At 38.4% G+C, this 21245-nt stretch overlaps 2 protein-coding genes across 8 annotated transcripts in view; one reads left to right on the forward strand and one right to left on the reverse strand.

Annotated features, from left to right (window-relative positions):
- Positions 1 to 369: 369 nt before the first annotated feature.
- KIF21A (kinesin family member 21A) overlaps positions 370 to 21245 on the forward strand; it is a 168029-nt gene continuing 147153 nt past the window's right edge. For all 7 annotated transcript variants that reach the window (XM_036758758.1, XM_036758762.1, XM_036758759.1 and 4 more), the window contains exon 1: positions 370 to 713. In XM_036758758.1, the coding sequence (XP_036614653.1) occupies positions 670 to 713 (44 nt within the window). In that variant the 5' untranslated portion in view covers positions 370 to 669. The remainder of the gene's footprint in view (positions 714 to 21245) is intronic.
- LOC118849793 (zinc finger protein 706-like) lies at positions 20696 to 20896 on the reverse strand. The gene is given in 1 exon segment (XM_036758766.1): positions 20696 to 20896. A coding segment is annotated over 1 exon segment (201 nt).

Consider the following 21245-nt stretch of genomic DNA (forward strand, 5'->3'; position numbering starts at 1 on the left):
CCTGGGAGAATATTATTAAAGCCAAGGGTGAAAACAAAGACTGAATTGGACACCATCTGCCTGGTTTCAAGCACCAAATGCAAGGATGAGAAGAGAAGGGGTGCGTCCGTGAATAGGTTTTCCTTCTCCCTCTGTGAGAACCCATACATAGAGCAGGACGTGGGAATGTGAAGGGGTTGGAGCCGGCCGCAGCCACTGACGCACTGCGGAGCTTGGAACCTGAAGGACCAGGAGGAGCCAGAGCCACGCCTGCTGGGAGGCCGCAGGCAGGCCCAGGAAGCAAGGGGGCGGGCCGCGGGGTGGGTCAGAAGGGCTTGGAGGGAGGTGGAGAATCGGCCGGCCATCCATTTAAGCTTTAGATTGTCCTGTGGGGGGGAGGGGGGCGGCCTCTGAGTGGTTGGCGAATCACTCTCCACCTCCTCGCGTTTCTTCGTGGCCGCCACCTTTCCATTCAGTCGCCCAACATGGCAGGAGCGTTTTGGAGGTGAGCTGTGGCCTCCGCCTCCCGCCTCTGGCCTCCGCCTACAGCCTCCCGCCTCTCATCTCCGCTCCGAGTCGTAAGGCCCCCTCCCTCCCACCCTCGGTGCCGCAGGGCAGCGGAGGCCCCTAGTGTGTGAGGCGCCCCAATCTGCAGCCTGTGGCCCCCGCCCAGCGCCGAGCACCGGGAGCATGTGGGGCGCCCAGGACGAGAGCTCCGTGAGGGTAGCTGTCAGGTAAGGACCAGAGGCGAAGCGAATGGGCGGGGGAGGGTGTGTGTGTGTGTGTGTGTGTGTGTGTGTGTGTTGGGGGCGGGAACCAGAGGGGGGGGGTCCACGTGATGTCAGTGTAGAGTTTATTGTGTTATTAAAGTCCTGAGCTACTTGGACATGTATCTACCCCGGCCATGGCAGCCTCCTATTTGTGACCAGTGCGGGAGAGGCTTGTGGTGGGGACTATGGAGAGAACTCCGTCATCCCCCTACCTCTTAACTGCGCCTATACAAATATCTGTGCTGTACGCGTGTAAGACACACTGGTACGTAATCCCGATTTCGTTTATCGGCTCCTAGATTTCGCAGGTGGCTGCCCTGCCTGAGCTGCGGTGTCTGTTTTCACACGAAGACAAGTACATTTCTCTCTCCTCCCACTCTCAATACAAACAATGGACAATTACTAACTGTTTGGCTGCCCTTGGCGACTGCCTGTCCTGCTTGGGGTGGGTATAATTGGTCTCCCTCTTAGGCTCTGGTGTTATTCTTGTTAAGACCGTCCTACCTGTGTAAATTTTGTGAAGCAAAAAACATTAAAACAGATTGTGAAAGGCCCTTTCGATTATTGAGTAACTCCCTAAAAGTATTCAGGTCTTTAATGCATTATTAGCATTTGAAAGAACCAGATAAGCCTGGGAGGTTTTCGTTTGTTTTCTTTGTGTTATGTGTGTAACCTATTTAGAACATATTTGTTTGGGTGTTCTATTAAACACTAAGTAGAAACCATTATAATTCATATGTAACAAGAGGAAAATTATGATCCTTTCAGGAGTAGAGGGATTAAATAGATGACTATTCTGAATGAATGAACAGAGTGGTTGCAAAATAATGTTTAAATTATATAAGAATACTAAGTGTGCAGTTTTGAGAGTATGGCCTTCGAAGTATATGTTGGCCAGCAAATTCTAATAGAATGTATAGCCATTATCTAATGTTTTAGACTTTATAACTTAAAGTTTCACTTATTCTCTGAAACTGAAGATATGACAGTTGTGTTTATAGAAAATTGCAACGTCATTGTGTACTGCTTGAAAAATTAATAAAATTCAGGGTAGAACAAATGCATTAGTTTAGCTAAGTACTAGTATTTTCTCGTATCCTTTTTTTCTTCAGGAGTAATAAAAATCCATCCCCAAGATGCCTGATGTGAGATTAAATATATACATATATTATTTTCTTAAATATGTATCTTTATCTTTAAGGCAGGGGTAGGCCGCAGGTTTCCCATGTCTGGTTTAAGGCAAATGTACTACATCAGAGATGTAAAGAGTGAATATCCATGTATAATTTGTACTATTTCTTGAAAGCTTAAAGAATTCTAACTTCAGTTATTTGTGTATGGTAATAGAATGTCAACGACATTTTTAAGTTGGAAAAATTGTAGTTAATGCTCATAACTTTGAGTTTTTATGGTTAAAATTCCCAACATCATTTTTAGTTTGGGACACGAATGTTAGAAAATTTTTGAAGTTTTAATGTAGTCAATGCAGTCCTATAGTGTTGCTTATATAATTATATTCCTTTGAAGCACAGAATTTAGAACTCTATGGGATCTTGGTTGACTGTAGGGTAATTTCTCCCATTAGACTGGAGGAAGGGGAGTTAGCATGGTAAGAAAAGAACACTGGCTTTTGGGTCAGAGGACTTGACTTCAAATCCTGTCTAATGCTTACCATCTATATTGGGCAAGTCTTTTAATCTCCCTGTGCCTCATCTGTAAAATGAGAGGTTAGAATTGATGGCTTCTGAAGTTCCTTCTGACTCTAAATCTATGATCCTATTATCTAGTCTAACAATCCTATTTTATAAGTGAAGAAATTTAGTAAATAATAGAAGACCCAAATCCGTAATGCATCATTCCTTTCTGTTTCATACTACATCTCTTTTGGCTTTTTAAACTATTTTTAATAGAAGCATCATACTATAGTGGATGGAGAATTGGCTGAGTCACTTAACTTCTCAGTGCTCTAGATAACTCTAAGATTGTAAATTGAAGAAAAGTGCTAATCTGCAGGTTCTTCCACCTGGTTGATCTTGGTCTCTATTTCTCAAGATGGGAGGAAGTCAGGCATAGAATAAAATAGTCATGGCTAATACCATTCCACTCTACTGCCTACTGTCTTCCTAGATTAAGAAAACAAGCTTGTGTTTGCTTGGAGGTCAGTTTGCTACATAAAAACAAGAACTATTTTAAAAGCCAAACTTGAAATGGGATGAGAAAAGACATTGGGAACCTGTTGTTCCCTACAAGTATTCTGGCTTTCAGGACACTTCAGAATCTGGTTCCAGCTTTAATTTACACTACTCTCATCCAGCCAGTCTGGGCAACTTGCTTTCTGGGGACATGTTCTTTCTTTCAGCCTACCATTTCTGATACTAAGATGCTACTGTTTCTCTAAATTCACCTGTTAAAATTCTTCACTCTTCAAGGCCTAGGTCAAATGCTACCTCCTCCATGTAACTTTCCTTGTTTCTTCCGTGCTTAACTTCTATCCACTTACCACTTACCCCAAGCAAGAAGTAATTTTTCTCTTGTCTGAAATTTCATACTTTTTTTTTTTTACTTTTCTCATTTATCATACTTTGTATTCTATTTGTTATTATATTTGTGACCTACTAGGTTATAAGCTCCTTTTGGTCAGGGACTAATTGTTATTAATTTTTTGGCTTGTTCATATTTGTATTTTCTCTTAGTAACCTAGTATATATAGTTAGTACCTTGCCTTTTGTTGACATAATAGATTTTGTTGAGTGCTGTTTGAATGGACTCTGTGATATGTAATTTTCTGGAGCATTTAAAAAAAATTGTAACTTGTAAGAAGCTAACTTAAAATATTCATGATTATAGGTTGTTTTTCATAAGGAGATTTGCCACTTGTATATATTCTCTCTCCTCATGTTTTTTTAGCACATTTTATCTAGTTTTCTCTTTTGGCCCTGTAACATTTTGCTTTGTATCCTTCCTCCAAATACATTGTAAGATTCTTGAAGCCATAGACTGTCATCTTTGTATTTGTATCTTCAAATCTATACATAGTAGGTGTTTAATAAATGTTTATTATATTGAATTGAATGGTGTTTGGCAGTTGACAAAAAAAAGAAAAATAAAGGAGCTTGTTGAAAGTGACAGTGTTATTAATTGAATAACAGCAATTTATTGTAAAAATAAGTATCCTATAAGATGATAGGGAATAGGGACAGGATCTGTTATTTCATTGACATAGGGAACTCCTAGATGAGCAAAGTCCCTCTGTCATAATATAAATAATTAAAGCTTTGGACATTATTAGGAATTGTGTCTTTTGCTACTTCTTTTCTTCATAGGACTAACTCAGTGAAGTTCAGACTTTATTTTTCCTAAGGATATGACATATTCCCTAAAGGATGTCAACTCCAAAAATATGTCAGGAGCACAAAAAAAAAATCAGATGCAGAAAAAATTGCTCTTTTTCCTTCTTGGCTCAGGAGTTGTATCCTTGAACCTAATTTTGAATTTTATGCAATGTAGTCTAGTTTTCATTTTAATAAATTATTTAAATAACCTATTAAGTTATTAATCTAGTCTTACAGGTATAATTTATTCATCTAAACCTGCAGTTTAGGTTTAATGTTTAAAAAAATTTTTTTTATTACTGAAACTTAAATACACAATAAGAAAGGAAAAAGAAACATTATAGACTTAAATATTGAAACATAAAAACAAAATAAGAAAGGGGGAAAAAGCACATCATGTGCACAGCAGAACATAAGAGAGGATTCAGAATATTTAGAAATTTCCATTTCAAGAAAGTCGGTATAATAAATACTATGCTTTTTGTTGAGAGTTGTCCATCTTTTCTTTGCTTTCTTGATAGCGTTCTTTTGTTCTCTGTTGTGCACTTTTTACTTTGTTCTTTTCCTTTCCTTTCCCTTCCTCTACCACGATTAAAGGCAGATATATTTAAATACAGACACATACACACACACACACACACACACACACACACACACACACGTATATTCTTTCCCTAACAGATTCTACTTCTGAGCTTTATTTTTATGTTTGTGTTTATCTCTTATTTCCTATCCCTCCTAACTTCTTTACTTCTACCCACTACCTTGCCCTCCTATTACTTAACCTACCTCCCCTGCCCCACCCCAGGATCCCTCCCTTACTCTCCCATTCCAGTAAATCTAAGCACCCTTCTCTCCCCACCTTTAATCTATTCCCTCACCCTCCCCTCTAGAGATCCCTCCCTTATCCTCTTCCTTCTCCCTATCCCCTTAGCACTTTGTTTCTTTCTAAATTTAGAAGACTTTTATACTCTTCTAGATGTAAGTGTGTTGCTCCCTCTTGAACCCATTCCCAGTGAAAGTAGATTTCCAGTACTAACAGCCCTCCTCCTCCATCTAATTTCTCTGTGTTGGTTCTTCCTCTCACACCTCATTTGTATAAAATGATTAATCTTTTTAGTTGTTCCTAAATGGTTTTACTTTTTAAAGTCATGTTATACTCAGGTCTACCCCAATCTTTCTTATGAACTCCCCAGTTACTAATAACAATCTTAGACACATGTTTCACATTTTACATGCATAAAAGGTAAACAGTCTACCCTTATTGAGTCCCTTGTAATTAGTCTTTGGTATGTACTTTATATATTTCTCTTCACTCTTGTATGTCAAATCTTCCATTAAGTTCAGATTTTTTTTTAACAAAGTCCTGAAAGTTCATTAAATGTCCATTTTTTTTCATTCAAGATTATGCTTAGCTTTGCTGGATATGATATTTTCAGCTGGAACCCCAGTTCTTTTGCTCTTCAGTATACAGTGTTCCAAGACCTGTGGTCCCTGCTGCTAGGTCTTGTGTGATTCTAACTGTGGCACTGCCATATTTAAATCGTTTTTTTTTTCTTATTGCTCATGATATATTATCCTTGAGCTGGGGGTTTTGGAATTTGACTATAATATTTCTATGGGTTTTCCTTAATAGGATCTCTCTCTGGTGGTGATTGGTGGTTTTTTTTTCTATTTCTACTTTCTCCTCTTGTTCTAATACTTCAGGACAATTTTCTTTAATCTTTTCTTTATTATTGTATCAAGATTCTTTTTTTGATCATAACCTTCAGGTAGTCTGATTTTTTTTTTATGTTTTCTCTTCTTGATTTGTTCTCCAGATGAGTTGTTTTTCTTATGAGATGGTTCACATTCTCTTCAATTTTTTTCATTCTTTATATTGTTTTGTTATTTCTTGATCTCTCAACTTCACTGGCTTCTGATTTTCAAGGAATCATTTCTTCCATGAGATTCTGGATCTCCTTTTCTAACTGGTTGATTTTCTTTTCATAATCTTCTTGTTTATCTTGGATTGTTCTTATTTTTTCTAACCTTTTCCTCAAGCTCTCTCATTTGAGTTTTAAAGTCTTATTTAAATTCTTCTGTGAATTCTTTTTGAGCAGGTAACCATTTGACATTACTCTTTGGGGCAGAAGAAGGTTTTTTTGCTTCAGTATCCTCCTCTGAAGACAAACCCTAGTCTTCTCTATTCCCATAGTAACTCTCTATGGTTGGATTCTTTCTCCATTTGCCTGTGCATTTTTTAAAATTTGTAGTAGCTTAAATTTTATAATCACCTCTGGTCATGGGGTATGGGGATGGTGCCTCTGGCCTCAGACCCTCCTTGAGTTCTCCCCGTTGGCCTAGAACTGGAACCAACACCTCCAGCCTCCTGTAAGTGCCCATAGCCAGTGAGGTCCCTGCCCCATTGCTTCTGCACTCACTGGGCATGTGCTGGTTCTCTGCATCTCTCCAGCACAACCGGGTCTAGCATTCCTTGTCAGCAGAGGTTTCCTTGATCTTCCCTGGCCCAGACGCCCAACATCCCTCCCTGTCCAGGGGTAGAAATTCCTGCAGCTTAAGTGGACCTAGGACCTAGACCTGGCACTTTTCTTCGATTGTTCCGAGAGGACCCTTGTTCTGCTACTGCTCTTATTTATTTTTACTGCTCAGTGTTCACCTTGAGGCACTATTTCATCTCTTTTGTGGGGGAAAATCTTGAGAGCTTGGAGTTTTTCGACCTACTCCACCATCTTCCCAGAATCCTCTAGGTTTAATATTAATAGGTACTAAGTATTAGTTCTATTTTGATGCTGTAATATATCATTGGAGTTTGATTTCTTTCCTTTGTCTTTAAGCTTGTACTACTTGATGACCAAATTTTGTCAAGTGTTAAAAGGATTGATAAAGTGATTTGAAGTGTACTTCTTTATCAACCTTTCATACTAATGTTGCGTTGGCATTTATAGGGAACTTTCAGATAAAATTTTTAATTTCAGAAAGTCCTTTTATCTGGTGCATTATTTTAACAAACCAAATTTATCTTTCCAGAGAAAAATGCCCTTTTGGAGGTACTTTTTCCAAAAGAAAAAAAATTTGAACTGTTCAGTCTCCTTCTCAGTAGTGTCCAACTCTTCATGACCTCATTTAGGGTTTTCTTGGCAAGAATGCTGGAATGATTTGCCATTTCCTTCTCCATTTCATTTTACAGATGAGGAAACCGAGGCAATCAAAATAAAGTGATTTGTCCAGCGTCACACAGTTGTTAAATTTCTGAGGGCAGATTTGATCTCTGGAAGATGAGTCTTCCTGACTCCATGGCTGGTGCTCTCCCCACTGTGCCACTTAGTCTCCTTAATTCCTGTTAAATGATATCAAAATGTTTTCAAGATATTTTCATTTAGTACTTTCTATGAAAGCTTCGATTGGATGGATCCTCTGTGGAGGATCTGGAGACAGATACAAATCACGGTGAATGAGATGTGGATGGATGGGTTTGAATCTTCACCAAATGAAAGGAATAACCACATTGATAAGATCATGGATCTGCTGAGTATTTAATTATATTAGGCTAATGAATGAAGGACCTCTCAAATATTAGGGTAAAGATTGGTCTTAGTGTTATAGGATTTATAGTTGGAAGGAAATCTAGAGATCCTAATCCAGCTTTCTCATTTCACAGATGAGCAAACTTTTCTTTTAAGTAATTCAAAAAATACAGTTGACACAATTGAAAAATAAGGCTTTTAGAATCATTAGTTGTCCTGTTTTGAGTTGAATTCAAGATATAACCCAGATGAAGTAAAGAGCCCAAGATTTAATTTAAGGAAATCTGGTTTTAAGTAAGACTCTCACTTATTAGATGTATGACTTTAGAGAAACTACTTTCAGCCTCAGTATCTTCGTATGTGAAGTTGCCATAATACTACCAGAATATCAAACTTCATTGGGTGGTTGTACAGATCAAATATGTAAACTGGTGCAGTAGATAGAGCACTGGGCCTACAATTCACATTTGGCCTCAGGTAGATAATAGTTGTGTATGCCCTGGGCAAGTCACTTAACCCCTGTTTGCTTCGGTTCTCCACCTGTAAAGATGGGGACACACTGAAGAAGGAAATGGCAAACCTGCAAAATAGGGAGTTTGACACCAGATGTTAGCGTCATAAAAGGATTCTTACTGTACTAGACACTTTCCTTGGGCATTCTAGTTTAGTTTTTTTTTTTTTAATAGATCATTTGACCTAGTGTTCATGTGGGAAAGGGAAAAGAAATAAATTTGAAGTGTTAGGAGATCCAGTTGAAAATGATTTTAAACATGAAGATAAAGAATCTATAAAATTGTAACATAAGTAAATAGGAAAATTTTTTTATTTCTGTGTTATTGGTTTACATGTAATTTTCAGGTAAAGCATAAGTGGAATGTTTCCTTAATATTTTCATACTATTTCTTAAGCTCTTACCTTCTTGCGTGCTAATTGATTGATATTTTGGGGGCATAATTATGGCGTAGGGAAAGTTGCACCAGAAATTCCAGTTCAGCAAAGTCTGAAAGTGTTTTGGCAGTTAAGCCAACAATCAGGCAGTCCCTCATAATTTGCCCTACTCTTTCCACTTCCCCCAGAAAGAAACCGTGCAACAATTTCTCTTATGGCTAATTTTTTTGCAAACAGCTGTGGAGCTCCTTTCTGTGACAGTGACTATAAACATTTGTTGGTCATACTATTTTCTGTCAATGAGCCATTTTGTCATGAGTTTCAGAGTAAAAGGGAAGAAATGCTACTGACTCATTGAGGGTGCTTGCCTGAGAATAAGCAGCATACAAAGAGAAGCTTTGTATAGTGAAAACCACTTTATTAATTATTTAAAAATTATGTATTATTCACATACTTCTTGCTCAAAGGAGAATTTTAGTTTGGTGTAACAATAATAATAATAATGATAGCAGCTAATATTTATGTAGCACCTACTATATGCCAAATATTTCACGTACTATGTGCTAAGTACTTCATAAATATTATCTGATTTGATCCTCACAACAATCCTGGGCGGTAGATGTTGCTATCCCACTTTACAGTTGTTAAAACTGAGGCAAACCTTGATTTGCCCAAGGTCCCATAGCTGGTAAGTACGGGAGGTGAAATTTGAATTCAGGTCTTCTTTACTCTAGGTACAGCACTCTATATACAGCAGTGGATAGAGTGCTGGACCTGAAGTCAGGAAGTCAGGAAGACTCATCTTTCTGATTTCAGATTTGGCCTCAGACTAGCTATGTGACCCTGAGCAAGTCACTTAACCCCGTCTGCCTCAGTTCCTCATCTGTAAAATGAGCTGGAGAAAGAAATGGCAAACCACTTTAGTATCTTTACCCAGAAAATCCCAAATGGGGTCATGAAGAGTCGGACACATCTGAAATAGCTGAACAGCTACAATTTTAAATACTTATATTTTGAGATTCATTTATTCATTATTTTGTACTATTTACCAATGTATTTTAGTTGTTGAAGCTCTGAAACAGAACTCTTTATCTTTTCCCCCACAAACCTCCTCCTGTTCCTAACTTTGCTTATACTCTCTATAGTTCCACAATCTTCCCAGTCACCGAGGCTCAAAACTAGGTGTCATGTAATCTTTGACAGTTATCTTACATCACTGCCCCACCACCCGCATTTCTGAGTCTTGTCAGTTCAGCCTCCCTAACATCTCTCATGCTCATTCCCTTTTCTCCTCTGACATTGCTACCACCCTGGCATAGGTCCTCCTCTCCTCATGCCAGGACTATTGCAGTTAGTGTCTCCCCGCTCTAGGCCATCCATCACTTGGCTATCAAGGTGATATTCCTAAAGCACAGGTCTGAAAATGTTATTCACTAAACTTATTTGTTAAATGGTATTTACTAAACCCCAGTGACTTCCAGGATCAGATATTCACCTATTCATAACAGTCTTCTTCAACCTTTCTTCCCTCCTCCTCTTTCCCTTCCCTGCCACAAGCAGTGATTGAGAGGGGCAAGGCATGTCAACCAAGGATAATAACAGCTACTTTTATTATCATTTGTATTGTCAGAGGCTAGAACAAGGCCTTATACATAAGTGCTTAGTAAAATTATTTGCCAAATTTGTTTCACAATTCTGTAATGCTGTAAGGTTTACAAAATGAGTAGGGGGGAAGGGGAGAAAGCAAGAGAAGAAAAATTTGTAGAACACTGTCTCTGTGCTAAGAGCTTAACAAAGAAGAAACCGAGTTAGACAAGTTAACAGTTCCCCAGAATCATATAGTAAATAAATGCCTTCAGGTCTAGCACTTTTTTCATTATGCCACTTTAGCTGACCCCAGAAGGTAGATAGTGGCATGCCTAATCTGTTGTACTTTAATTAGATCAAAAGGATTGTCGGTGAGGGTGGAAAAGTGACACATTCTAGGCTCTTAAAGATGAGTTTGACAGTTTATTAATTAAATAATAGAATATAATAATACAATATGTTATTCTTGTAACTCACTTTTCTATAATGCTTTACGTTTTATGAGGGCTTTCCTCGCAACAATCTTGTGATGTAGATGATCTAAATATTAATTCTTCCATACAGAAGAGGGACTTGAAGAGGTACGGAGAATATAGGTGACTTGCCTAGAGCAAGTTTAATCAGTGTGAGACCAAGGATTCCAAGCCAAGTCTTTTCTGACTATAACTCCTATCATCTTTCCACTACATCGTATTACCTGTCCATTATTGAAGCATTACTGCATTTGGAATATTCCAAATTACAATAAGGAAGCCAGACTTCGTGTGTGATAGAGTTCTTATCGGTCTTGTATTTAAAAAGATGTCTTGTTTCTATTATCTGTCAGTGAGTCATAGTTCGTTACATATTTTCCCTATTTCTCCATTTACTAAAATGTCACTCTTTCCTTCAAGGCTCATCTCAGGTATAACATCCTGTAGGAAGGCTTTCAGGATCCTCTAGTTGTTATTTTTCTCTCCTTCTTCACATTATGTTATATTTGTCTATCTTTGTAAATGTTTGATCTCTCCAGTATAATGTAAGTTCCTTTAGGGTGGGGCCTCTTTGTTTTTTCCTTTGTGTCCTCAGTTCCTTAAACTTAACAATGGATTAATAAATGCTTGTTGAATTAAATTGAATTGAATTGGTTTACCCAAAAGTAAAAGACTTCCCTCTCTCAGTTCTCCTTTAGCTTTTAAATAGAACTCTTTTGAGGTATCAGTATAATGCCCTCCTTGCCTCTAACCTTTCCAGTAACTGTTTTGACAATTATTTTTAGTGTTATTATTTTTATACAACTATACTATATTCTTTACTAATCCGACTTTCAGTCATTCTCTCCAACCAGTTGCTTAATTAAGTACAAAAGAGTAATAAATAACCCATATACATTAAACTTTGCCTGCTGTGCAGGGAACACAGACTTAAACTCCTGTAGCTGAGGCTTGTCCTGCACTTTTCCTTTCTTCTCTCTCCCTAAGACCCCCACTTGACAGGTTTAGAGATTAAAGAGACAAATGAGAAATTAGTGTTGAGAGAAAGGTAGTAATTTGCATGAAAATGAATATACCCTCCCTCCTGCCCTCTACCCAAATTTCTGTTAATGTTTCCTTTACTAGTCTTGAGTACTGCCTTTCTGTATATTTGAAAATTTTCCAAAGGTTTATCTATTTTACTGGTTTTTTCGTAAAAATAGTTTCATTTATTAGTTCAATAGTTTTCTTAATTTCAATTTTATTAATCTCTCCTTTGGTTTTCAAAATTTCTAATTTGGTATTTAATTCAAGATTTTTAATTTGTTCTTTTTCTAGCTTTTTTAGTTGCATGCCCAATTCATTGATCTGTTTTATTCATGTAAGCATTTAGAGATATAAAACTTCCCCTAAGAACCGCTTTCACTGTATTCCAGAAGTTTTGGTATGTTGTCTCATTGTCATTCTCTTGGATGAAGTTTTTTTTAAATAATTAATTAATTTTTAGTTTTTAACATTCATTTCCATAAGATTTTTAGTTTTGAATTATCTCTTCCACCCTGTCTTCTCTCTCCCCAAGACAGCATGCAATCTGATATAGACTCTACTTATACATTCATATTAAACATTTTCACATTAGTCATGATTTAAAGAAGAGTTAGAACTAATGGGAAGAACTGTAAGAAAGAAGAAACGAAACAAAACAAAACAACAAAAGAAAAGGAGAACAAATAGTATGCTTTCATCTGCATTCAGACTCCAGAGTTCTTTCTCTGGACGTGAATAGCGTTTTCCAACATGAATTTTTTGGGGTTTTCTTAGGACCTTGCATTGCTGAGAAGAGCTAAGTGTTATCAAAGTCAGTCATCTCACAATGTGGCTGTTACTGTGTACAATGTTTTCCTGGTTCTGCTTATTTCAGTCAACATGGGTTCATGCAAGTCTTTCCAGGTTTTTCTGAAGTTGACCTGCTCATCATTTCTTCTTTTTTTTTTTTTTTTGGCAGGGGGAAGGCAGAGCAATTGGGGTTAAGGGTCCTCCTGACTCCAGGGCCAGTGTTCTACTCACTGCGCTACCTAGCTGCCCCCTGCTCATCATTTCTTATAGCACAATAGTATTCCATTACATTCATATTGCACAACATATTGTTCAGCTGTTCCCCAGTTGATGGGCATCCCTTCAATTTCCATTTCTTGGTCACTACAAAAAGAGCTACAATAAATATTTTTGTACATGAGGGTCCTTATCCCGTTTTTATGATCTCTTTGGCCTCTTATAGGCCTTTGGGCATAGTTCCAAATTGCTCTCCAGAATGGTTGTGTCAATTCACAACTCCACCAACAATGCATTAGTGTTCCAATTTTCCCACGTCTTCTTCAACATTTATCATTTTCCTGTTTTGTCATGTTAGCCTGTCTGATAGGTGTGATGTGGTATCTCAGAGTAGTTTTGATTTGCATTTCTGTAATCAAGAGTGATTTAGAGCATTTTTTCATATGACTATAAATGTGTTTAATTTCTTCCTCTGAAAACTGCCTGTTCATCTCCTTTGACCATTTATCAATTAGGGAATGACTTGTATTCTTATACATTTGACTCAGTTCTCTATATTTGAGAAATGAGGCCTTTATCAGACACAGGCTGTTAAAATTGTTTTCCAGATTTTTGCTTCCCTTCTACTCTTGGTTATATTGGCTTTGTGCAAAAACTTTTCAATTTAAAGTAATCAAAATCATCCATTTTACGTTTCTTAATGTTCTCCATCTTGTTTGGTTATAAATTCTTCCTTTCTCCATAGATCTGACAGGGAAACTATTCTTTGCTCTCCTAGTTTGCTTATAGTATCAGTCTTTACAAATAAATCATGTACCCATTTTTACTTTATCCTGGTATAGGGTGTAAGATGTTGGTCTATGCATAGTTTCTGCCATACTATTTTCCAGGTTTCCCAGAAGTTTTTGTTAAATAGTGAGTTCTTATCCTAGAAGCTGGAGTCTTACTATCAAATAGTAGATTGCTATAGTCTTTGATTGTTGCCTTGTGTACCTAACCTATTCCACTGATCCACCAGTCTGTTTCTTAGCCAGTACCAAGTAGTTTTGATGATTGTTGCTTTATAAATTGTAAAGGCAACCACACTGGCATACCCAGGATGGCTGCTAGCATAGGTTCTTTGATCTGCTTTTAAAGGAAAAATAGCTTTTAAAGGGGTCAACAATCTCACTTTAATCCAACATATACACACACACACACACACACACACACACACACACACACACACACAGCAGTCATTCACTTAGTTTAGGGGAAAGGTCAGTATCCTGAACGTAGAGATAAGCAGAGAAAACACAAACTGAGAAAAGAGCATAGATCAACAGACGGGACTTCCAGCTGTCTGACCAGAGCAATATATGTGCAGTTACCAGAGAGAGAAGCACCAACATCTGGGTTTTCAGAGCTGAGGGGGGCTCCTTAACAGCTACCCAGAGTCTCATCTGGCCAGATCACATGAACATTCTTCCAGTGATTGAGCCCTCAAAGCAAAACTTCGCCTCAGAGTATATATACACGCTTCTCAGAACCAGAGGACATCACAACCCTCCTGACTCAGTGCCTAATTAGAAACTAGCAAAAGCTATGATCCATCCTACAAGCAAACTTCCCCCTAAGGTAAATCCCTCCCCCAATGGGCTCCACAGTGAGGCCTATTAATGGGCCGGGAAGATCTTCAAACCCCATTAACATTACAGTAATACAATTTAAAGTCTGGTACAGCTAGGCTACCTTCCTTTGCATTTCTTTTCATTAATTCCCTTGATGTTATGGACCGTTTGTTCTTCCAGATGTATTTTGTTATTGTTTCTCTAGCTCTATAAAACAATTTTTTGGTAGTTTGGTTGCTATGGCACTGAATAAGTAATTTAATTTAGGTAGAATTGTCATTTTTATTATATTAACTCAGCCTACCCATGAGCAACTGAAATTTTTCCAGTTGTTTAGATCTGACTTTATTTGCATGAAAAGTGTTTTGTAATTGTGTTTATATAGTTCTTGGGTTTGTTTTGGCAGGCAGACTCCCAAATATTTTATAATGTCTACAGTAACTTTAAATGGAATTTTTCTTTCTGTCTCTTGCTGTTGGGCTTTGCTAGTTATATATGGAAATGCTGATGATTTGTGTTTCTTTATCTTATATTCTGCAACTTTGCTAAAGTTGTTTATTATTTCGACTAGTTTTTTATTTGATTCTCTAGGATTCTTTAAGTATATCATTATCTGCAAAGAATGATAGCTTATTTCTTCTTTGCCTATTCTAATTCCTTCAATTTCTTTTTTTCTCTTATTCCTAAAGTTAACATTTCTTGTACAGTATTGAATAACAGTGGTGATAATGGATATTCTTGTTTTACCCTGATCTTATTCGAAATACTTCTAGCTTAACCCCATTACATATAATGCTCGCTGATGGTTTTACATAGATGCTACCTATCATTTCAAGGAAGACTACATTTATTCCTATGCTCTCTAATGTTTCTAATAAGAATGGGTATTGTATTTTGTCAAAAGCTCTTTCTGCATCTATTGAGATAATCATATGGTTTCTGTTAGTTTTGTTGTTGATATGGTCACTTATACTGATAATTTTCCTAATATTGAACCAGCCCTGCATTCCTGGTATGAATCTTACGTATTCATAGTATATTATCCTCGAGATAAGTTGCTGTAATCTCTTTGCTAATATTTAAAATTTTTGCATCGATATTCATTAGGAAAATTGATCTGTAATTTTCTTTCTCTGTTTTGGGTCTTATGGGTTTAGGTATCAGCACCTTATTTGTATCATAGAAAGAATTTGGTAGGATTCCTTCTTCACCTATTTTCCCAAATAGTTTATTTAGCATTGGAAGTTCTTTAAATGTTTGATAGAATTCACTTGTAAATCCATCCCTCTGGCCCTGGTGATTTTTTCTTAGGGAGTTCATTGATGGCTTGTTCAATTTCTTTTTATGAGATAGGGTTATTTAAGTATTTTATTTCCTTTTCTGTTTATCTGGGCAATTCATATTTTTGTAAACATTCATCAATTTCAGTAAGATTGGCATATTTGTTGGCATACCGTTGGGCAAAATAATTCCTAATTATTGTTTTGATTTCCTCTTCATTGGTGGTGAATTCACCCTTTTCATATTTGATGCTGGTAATTTGATTTTCTTCTTTCTTTTTTTAATCAAATTAACCAAAGCTTTATCTATTTTATTGGTTTTTTCATAAAACCAGCTCTTAATTTTATTTATTAGTTCAGTAGTTTTCTTAATTTCAATTTTATTAATCTTTCCTTTGTTTTTAAGTATTTCTAATTTGGTACTTAAATGGGGATTTTTAATTTGTACCTTTTCTAACTTTTTTAGCTTCATGCCAAATTTATTGATGTCCTCTTTCTGTATTTTATTTGTGTAAGCATTTAGAAATATAAAATTTTCCCTAAGAAGTGCTTTTGCTGCATCCCATAAGTTTTGGTACGTTTTCTCATTATTGTCATTCTCTTGGATGAAATTATTGATTGTTTCTATGATTTGTGGTTTGACCCACTCATTCTTTTTTTTTAATACAAACATAAAAATATTTTATTAAAAAATATACAATTAGTAAGGCAACTGGAAGAAAAACTGAAGTTCAAAGATAATGATTTTTAAATGAAAAACACTTCACTAAAACATAAATGCTCAAAATGCTTCCTTTTAACCAAAATTAACCAGAATAACACCCAGCACATGAATAAAGGCAGAATTCTAGCATTCTGGTAGATCGCTATTACGATACCATATAACAATAGCCATATAACATTTAGGGAATGGAAAAGGGTGCTAAAAGATTTTCTATTGGCCAGGTGAACAGTAAGAGTTTTCTTATTAATTATCTCCATCTGATCATCAGATCTTTCTCTTAAAACCTCATTTTAAACAGTAATAATAAATAAAATAAAAACTGCAGGAAGAATCTGCATTGACACAGTTAAAGAAAGATAGAATCTGGTCTGACTACTAGTGTCTGTTACTATTTCCTAAGTTTATATTTGAATACTCTTATTTCTATTACATTAAAAAAAAACCAAATCAGTTAAAATGGACACTATTAACAAATTTAATCTTGCGGGTCTGATGAGAATAAATTGTTAAGAATTGGTTTCTAAACATAGCCTCTCTTCACCTGGTAGGATTTAATTTCTTATTGCTCTTCTCCACAGATACTTTTAACATTCCTACGTAACACGTTTATGGGTATAAAACTGTTCTTAAGTCCTTAAACCAAATCCAATGTATATGGCCTTTAAGAGTTTAAAAATAAAACCAAATGACACTATATGGGTACTAAGCTTAAGTATGCCATTCTTTTCTTCCTGTTAATGACCCAAGCCACAAATCTGACCCATTTAAACTAATTCACTTTCCAATTATGTTGACAAATATTTAAAATAATCCTTTCAGAGGTTTAACCTTCAATTTAAAAATATCTAGAATAATTCTGAAAGAGATTTACATATTACAGACTGAAGACAGACCAGTTTATAGTAATAAATTTTCCAGGCTTAATCTTACATAATGGTTCAGTAATTTTTCACCTCTTTCATTATGACAGAGATACATTTTAGAATCTTATTTTTCACAAGGGAAACTCAGTTCCTTCAATCATTTACCAAATACTTGTAGGCTGTTCTTTAACTAATAATTTAATTTATATCCAATTCAGAGCCAGCAAGAAAAGGATTATTTTGTCAAATTTGCAATTCCTTTCTCAGAACCTTTCCCAAGGATTGGCACACCCAGTACAAGCAGAACTGAAGAAGGGTGAATGGCATATAATTATTAAGGAGTTTTACTAGACGAACCTACAAATTAAAATATTTATCAAGTTTATAATGACAGCAGTTAACCAATGCTTCTCTTGTTTCAATTAGCTAGCTAGCTACCTAAAATACTATGATAGGAATATATGTATTGAATGAGTCTGCTTTAGTTTGAATAACCAACAAATTTGTTTGGAAAAGGGGCAGAGGCAAAGCATTTGCAATTCTAGCTGATGTCTTCATTAGATTTTAAGGCAGGTGGGTAAAAGTGGACCAGAATTTCTACAAACATTTGTCCTGTGGTGTTGTAAAATCAAAATACTACTTTATTTAAATGAGTTATTTTACGCAGTATAAGCATCAATATAATTACAATTATAAAAATAATTTTTTTTTCCCCAAGGGCCAAATTTGTATACTTCTTAATAGCTTCTACTAGCCGGGCTTGGAAAAGAACAGGGTTTTCCTTTTCTCCCTGAGTAACTTCCCTAATTTTTTTGCTTAGGCCTTCTAACAGGCAGATTATCACATGGCCTCTCTTTCCCCTAATACTTCAGTCTTTTGGTAATCCCATCCTGGGTCACTAGTGGGAACAGCAGCTGTACCTGGGGGATATTTTATGGGGTTATTGCTAGCCAAACTATCCCCAAATTTTTGGGCCTGTTCCCAGATTCTCCTCTTCTCCACAGCGGTCAAATAACACCAAGAAAGTTAGGGACATAGCCCTAAAACCCTCAGTAAACTTAGCGGGGTCTTCTGAGTATCTCCCCAGTTTTTCTTTAATTTGTGTGAGATCTGAAATGGAGAATGGAACATGCCCTCTTCTTGTCTCTGTAGGGGAGGCAGGCACTTTTTTTTCCCCTCAGGGGAAAAAGCCTTGAAGGCTTTATGGGGCCTGGAGCTTGGGGAGAGAGATCTGGCTGATCTGTATTAGACTGCAAGGCAGGGGGATCCCGCTGACGAGGGAGAAGATCAGCTGGTACCTGAGGGAGGGTAGGGGGCAGAGGGGCAGGTACCCCAGAGACCTGAGCAGGCGCCACCTCAGAGGGAGGGGCCAGGGGAAGAAGTACTGCCATGGGGGCAGGGCTGGAGGCTGGAACCTGAGTAGGGGTTGCCTGGGGGGTTAGGGCCCATGGTGGTAGATACTGCAGGGCCTGAAACAGGGGCAGGCCATGAGGCCAGAACCTGAGTAGGGGTCCCTCCAGGGGAAGGAGCCACAGAGGGAGGCACCTCAACCAGACCCTTGGCTGGGACCTGAGCAGGTGTTGCCAAGGGGGGAGGGGCCATGGAAGGAGATGCAGGGTAGGAGACTTGGACTGTGAAGGAGGCAGGAAAAGAGAGGGGTTGCACTACAGGAAACCAAGGGAAAGAGAGGATGGCCATGGAAGGGGGAGCACAGGAAACAAGGGTGCTCTGAGGAGGTTGGGGAACAGGAGGAGGGGCTGGGGCTGAAACCCTGGGGGCCATAAGGAGGGAGTTATCCAAAATGTTCTGTTGACCCCCATTGCCCCTTTGTGGGGGGGCTCTAGCTATGAGCATCTTACAATCTTTTACACAAAGATTGTGGGAGGGATTGAGGGGTGGTCTGGGGTGACTAGAGGAGGGATTTAGGGAGGGTCTTGAGGAGGAGTCCCATGGAACCGGGAGAGAATGGGATTAAGGGTGGGAAGTAGCTGAAGGCATGGATATTGATAGTATCAAGGGTGGGAAGTAGCTGGACAAAAAAGGGCAAGGCTAGGTAGGGATGTAAAGCTTATGGCCTTAGGGGAAGGCCAGATCTAGTTGGAAGAATCAAGGAGAGTTCAATGGGGCTCCCAGAGACTGTATTCCAGATTCAGGGGCATTCCCAGAGACTGTGCCCTCATCATTCCCCCCTCAAACAAATAGGACCCAAATTCTTTTGGGGTCAGGGACAAAGGAGCTGTCCCTGCCTCGATGGTTCCAGTTCAAGGGGTACATAGTCTGAGCAGTCATCTGGAAGTCGATGGCTTGGAGCCTGGAGGAGATAAACCTGGCAAGGAGGTTAAGCAAACAACCAGACAGACAGTATAGGAGTATAGAGAAAGGACAGTTTCCCTGGTGTAAATGACAGTCTCCCTGGGGGGAATTAAAGATGACTATTTCATACCTAGCTCCCCTAATAATTTCTGTCCATTTTCTTTCTTGCTGACAATATAATTCTAACTGTAAAAGAGTGGTATATTGCAAAGTCCCAAAAGTAGGCCACTCTTCATGGCCTTCTAGGTGATATTGTGGCCAAGCAGTATTGCAAAGGTATGCCAGCTTTTTCTTTTTAAGTACTTTAGAGAACTTAAATTTTTTTCAATCTTGTAAAAGACAGCCCAGGGGTGAATTTTTGGGGATCGAGGAGGTTTGACCCATTGTGGCCTCGGGGGCTGGAAGTTCCTTCCTCTGCAAGGAGGATCTGGCAGTAAGCCTCAAAAAGGAACAAAACAAGACAGGAAAAAATAAACACAAAAAGGTACCTGGGGTTTTCCCATTCCCTAGCGCTGAGAGAATTGAGAAAATTGGGGGCGCACTTCTGGATAGGGTGTCCGTCCTTGTCTTCTGTGCTTCAGAAGGTGTGCCCAGGTCCATGGCCTCGAACATAAACCATGGGACTGAGAACCTGATTGCGTCAGGCTGAGTCCGAGACAGCGAGCAGCTGTCTGACCTACTGGGGACCTGGGGAGTCAGGCCCGAAAAGCACCTCCAAAATGCTTGGAGAGCGAGAAGGGGATTGGGATAGGGAGAGGCTTACCTTCCAGTCTTGGCTGGAGAAGAACTTGAGATGAGCAATATTCCCAGTCAGGGAACCAAAAATGAAGAAGTCTAAGCAAAATGATGATGGGTAGGGAACCATAGGTTTTTAGGAGTGCTCGAGACCCCAAAATACCTACACGCCGGGTCCTGCGTGAAGAATTCGTCTCAAGCGTTCTCAGCCAAGGGAAAAGACAAAGTTTATTAAGGATTCACCATAATGGGCTGTCTTAAGAAATCCCACCCTTTGTGACGCTTGTTTTCACAAGCGGGCCAGATTCAATCTACTAGAATTGAATCTGAGCCGGAAAAATAAAAATTATAACAAGAATGGACCGATTTTCAGGATTTCCAACTCAGTGCCCGACTACATTTGCACAGAATTGTCTTTCCATGAAGCCCAAAAGGGAACAGCATAAAATGAGTGTTTCTGTAGCCCCCTTATTCTTGCTGATCAACAGTTTGTTAGAAAACCAGCTGCAGGTTTGTTTCCTAAGGTCTGAGATAGTAGAAGAGTCAATAGGTGCCATGAATTTACCTGTAAACAACTTTATGACTAAACATCAGCCAATTCTGGAGGAAATGGAGTCTTTGGATGTTTGTTCTCAAAGTGCTGTTTGAAAGTCTTGGTGTCCAGCATCTGTGTCCTACAGGAAGTTCAGGTCTATATCAAGGCAGCCGCAGCAGCAGCTTTCTGTCCAGCTTGTTTTTTGGCATTTTTCTGCTGAGACTGAATCTTCTGTTGTCCACGAGCCATATCAGGGCTGGGACAGTCTGGTGTCTGAGGCGCTGGGCAGGGAGAGGGTGCTGCAGGGGGGGGGTGGGGGGGGGGGGGCGGGGGTCAGGCTTAGAAGGAGGGAAAGGGAGGAGGAGGAACTGAATGAGAGAGCACTCCATGCATGGCTGCTGCTGACCCACTCATTCTTTAGGATTAGATTATTTAATTTCCAATTAATTTTTAATCTATCTTCCCAAGGCCCTTCATTACATGTAATTTTTATTGCATCACGGTCTGAAAAGGATACATATTATATTTCTGCTTTTTTGCATTGGATTGTGAGGTTTTTATGCCCCAATATGTGGTCAGTTTTTGTGTAGGTGTCATG

Source organism: Trichosurus vulpecula, chromosome 5 (assembly GCF_011100635.1).
Source record: "Trichosurus vulpecula isolate mTriVul1 chromosome 5, mTriVul1.pri, whole genome shotgun sequence".
NCBI classification, from domain to species: Eukaryota; Metazoa; Chordata; class Mammalia; order Diprotodontia; family Phalangeridae; genus Trichosurus; species Trichosurus vulpecula.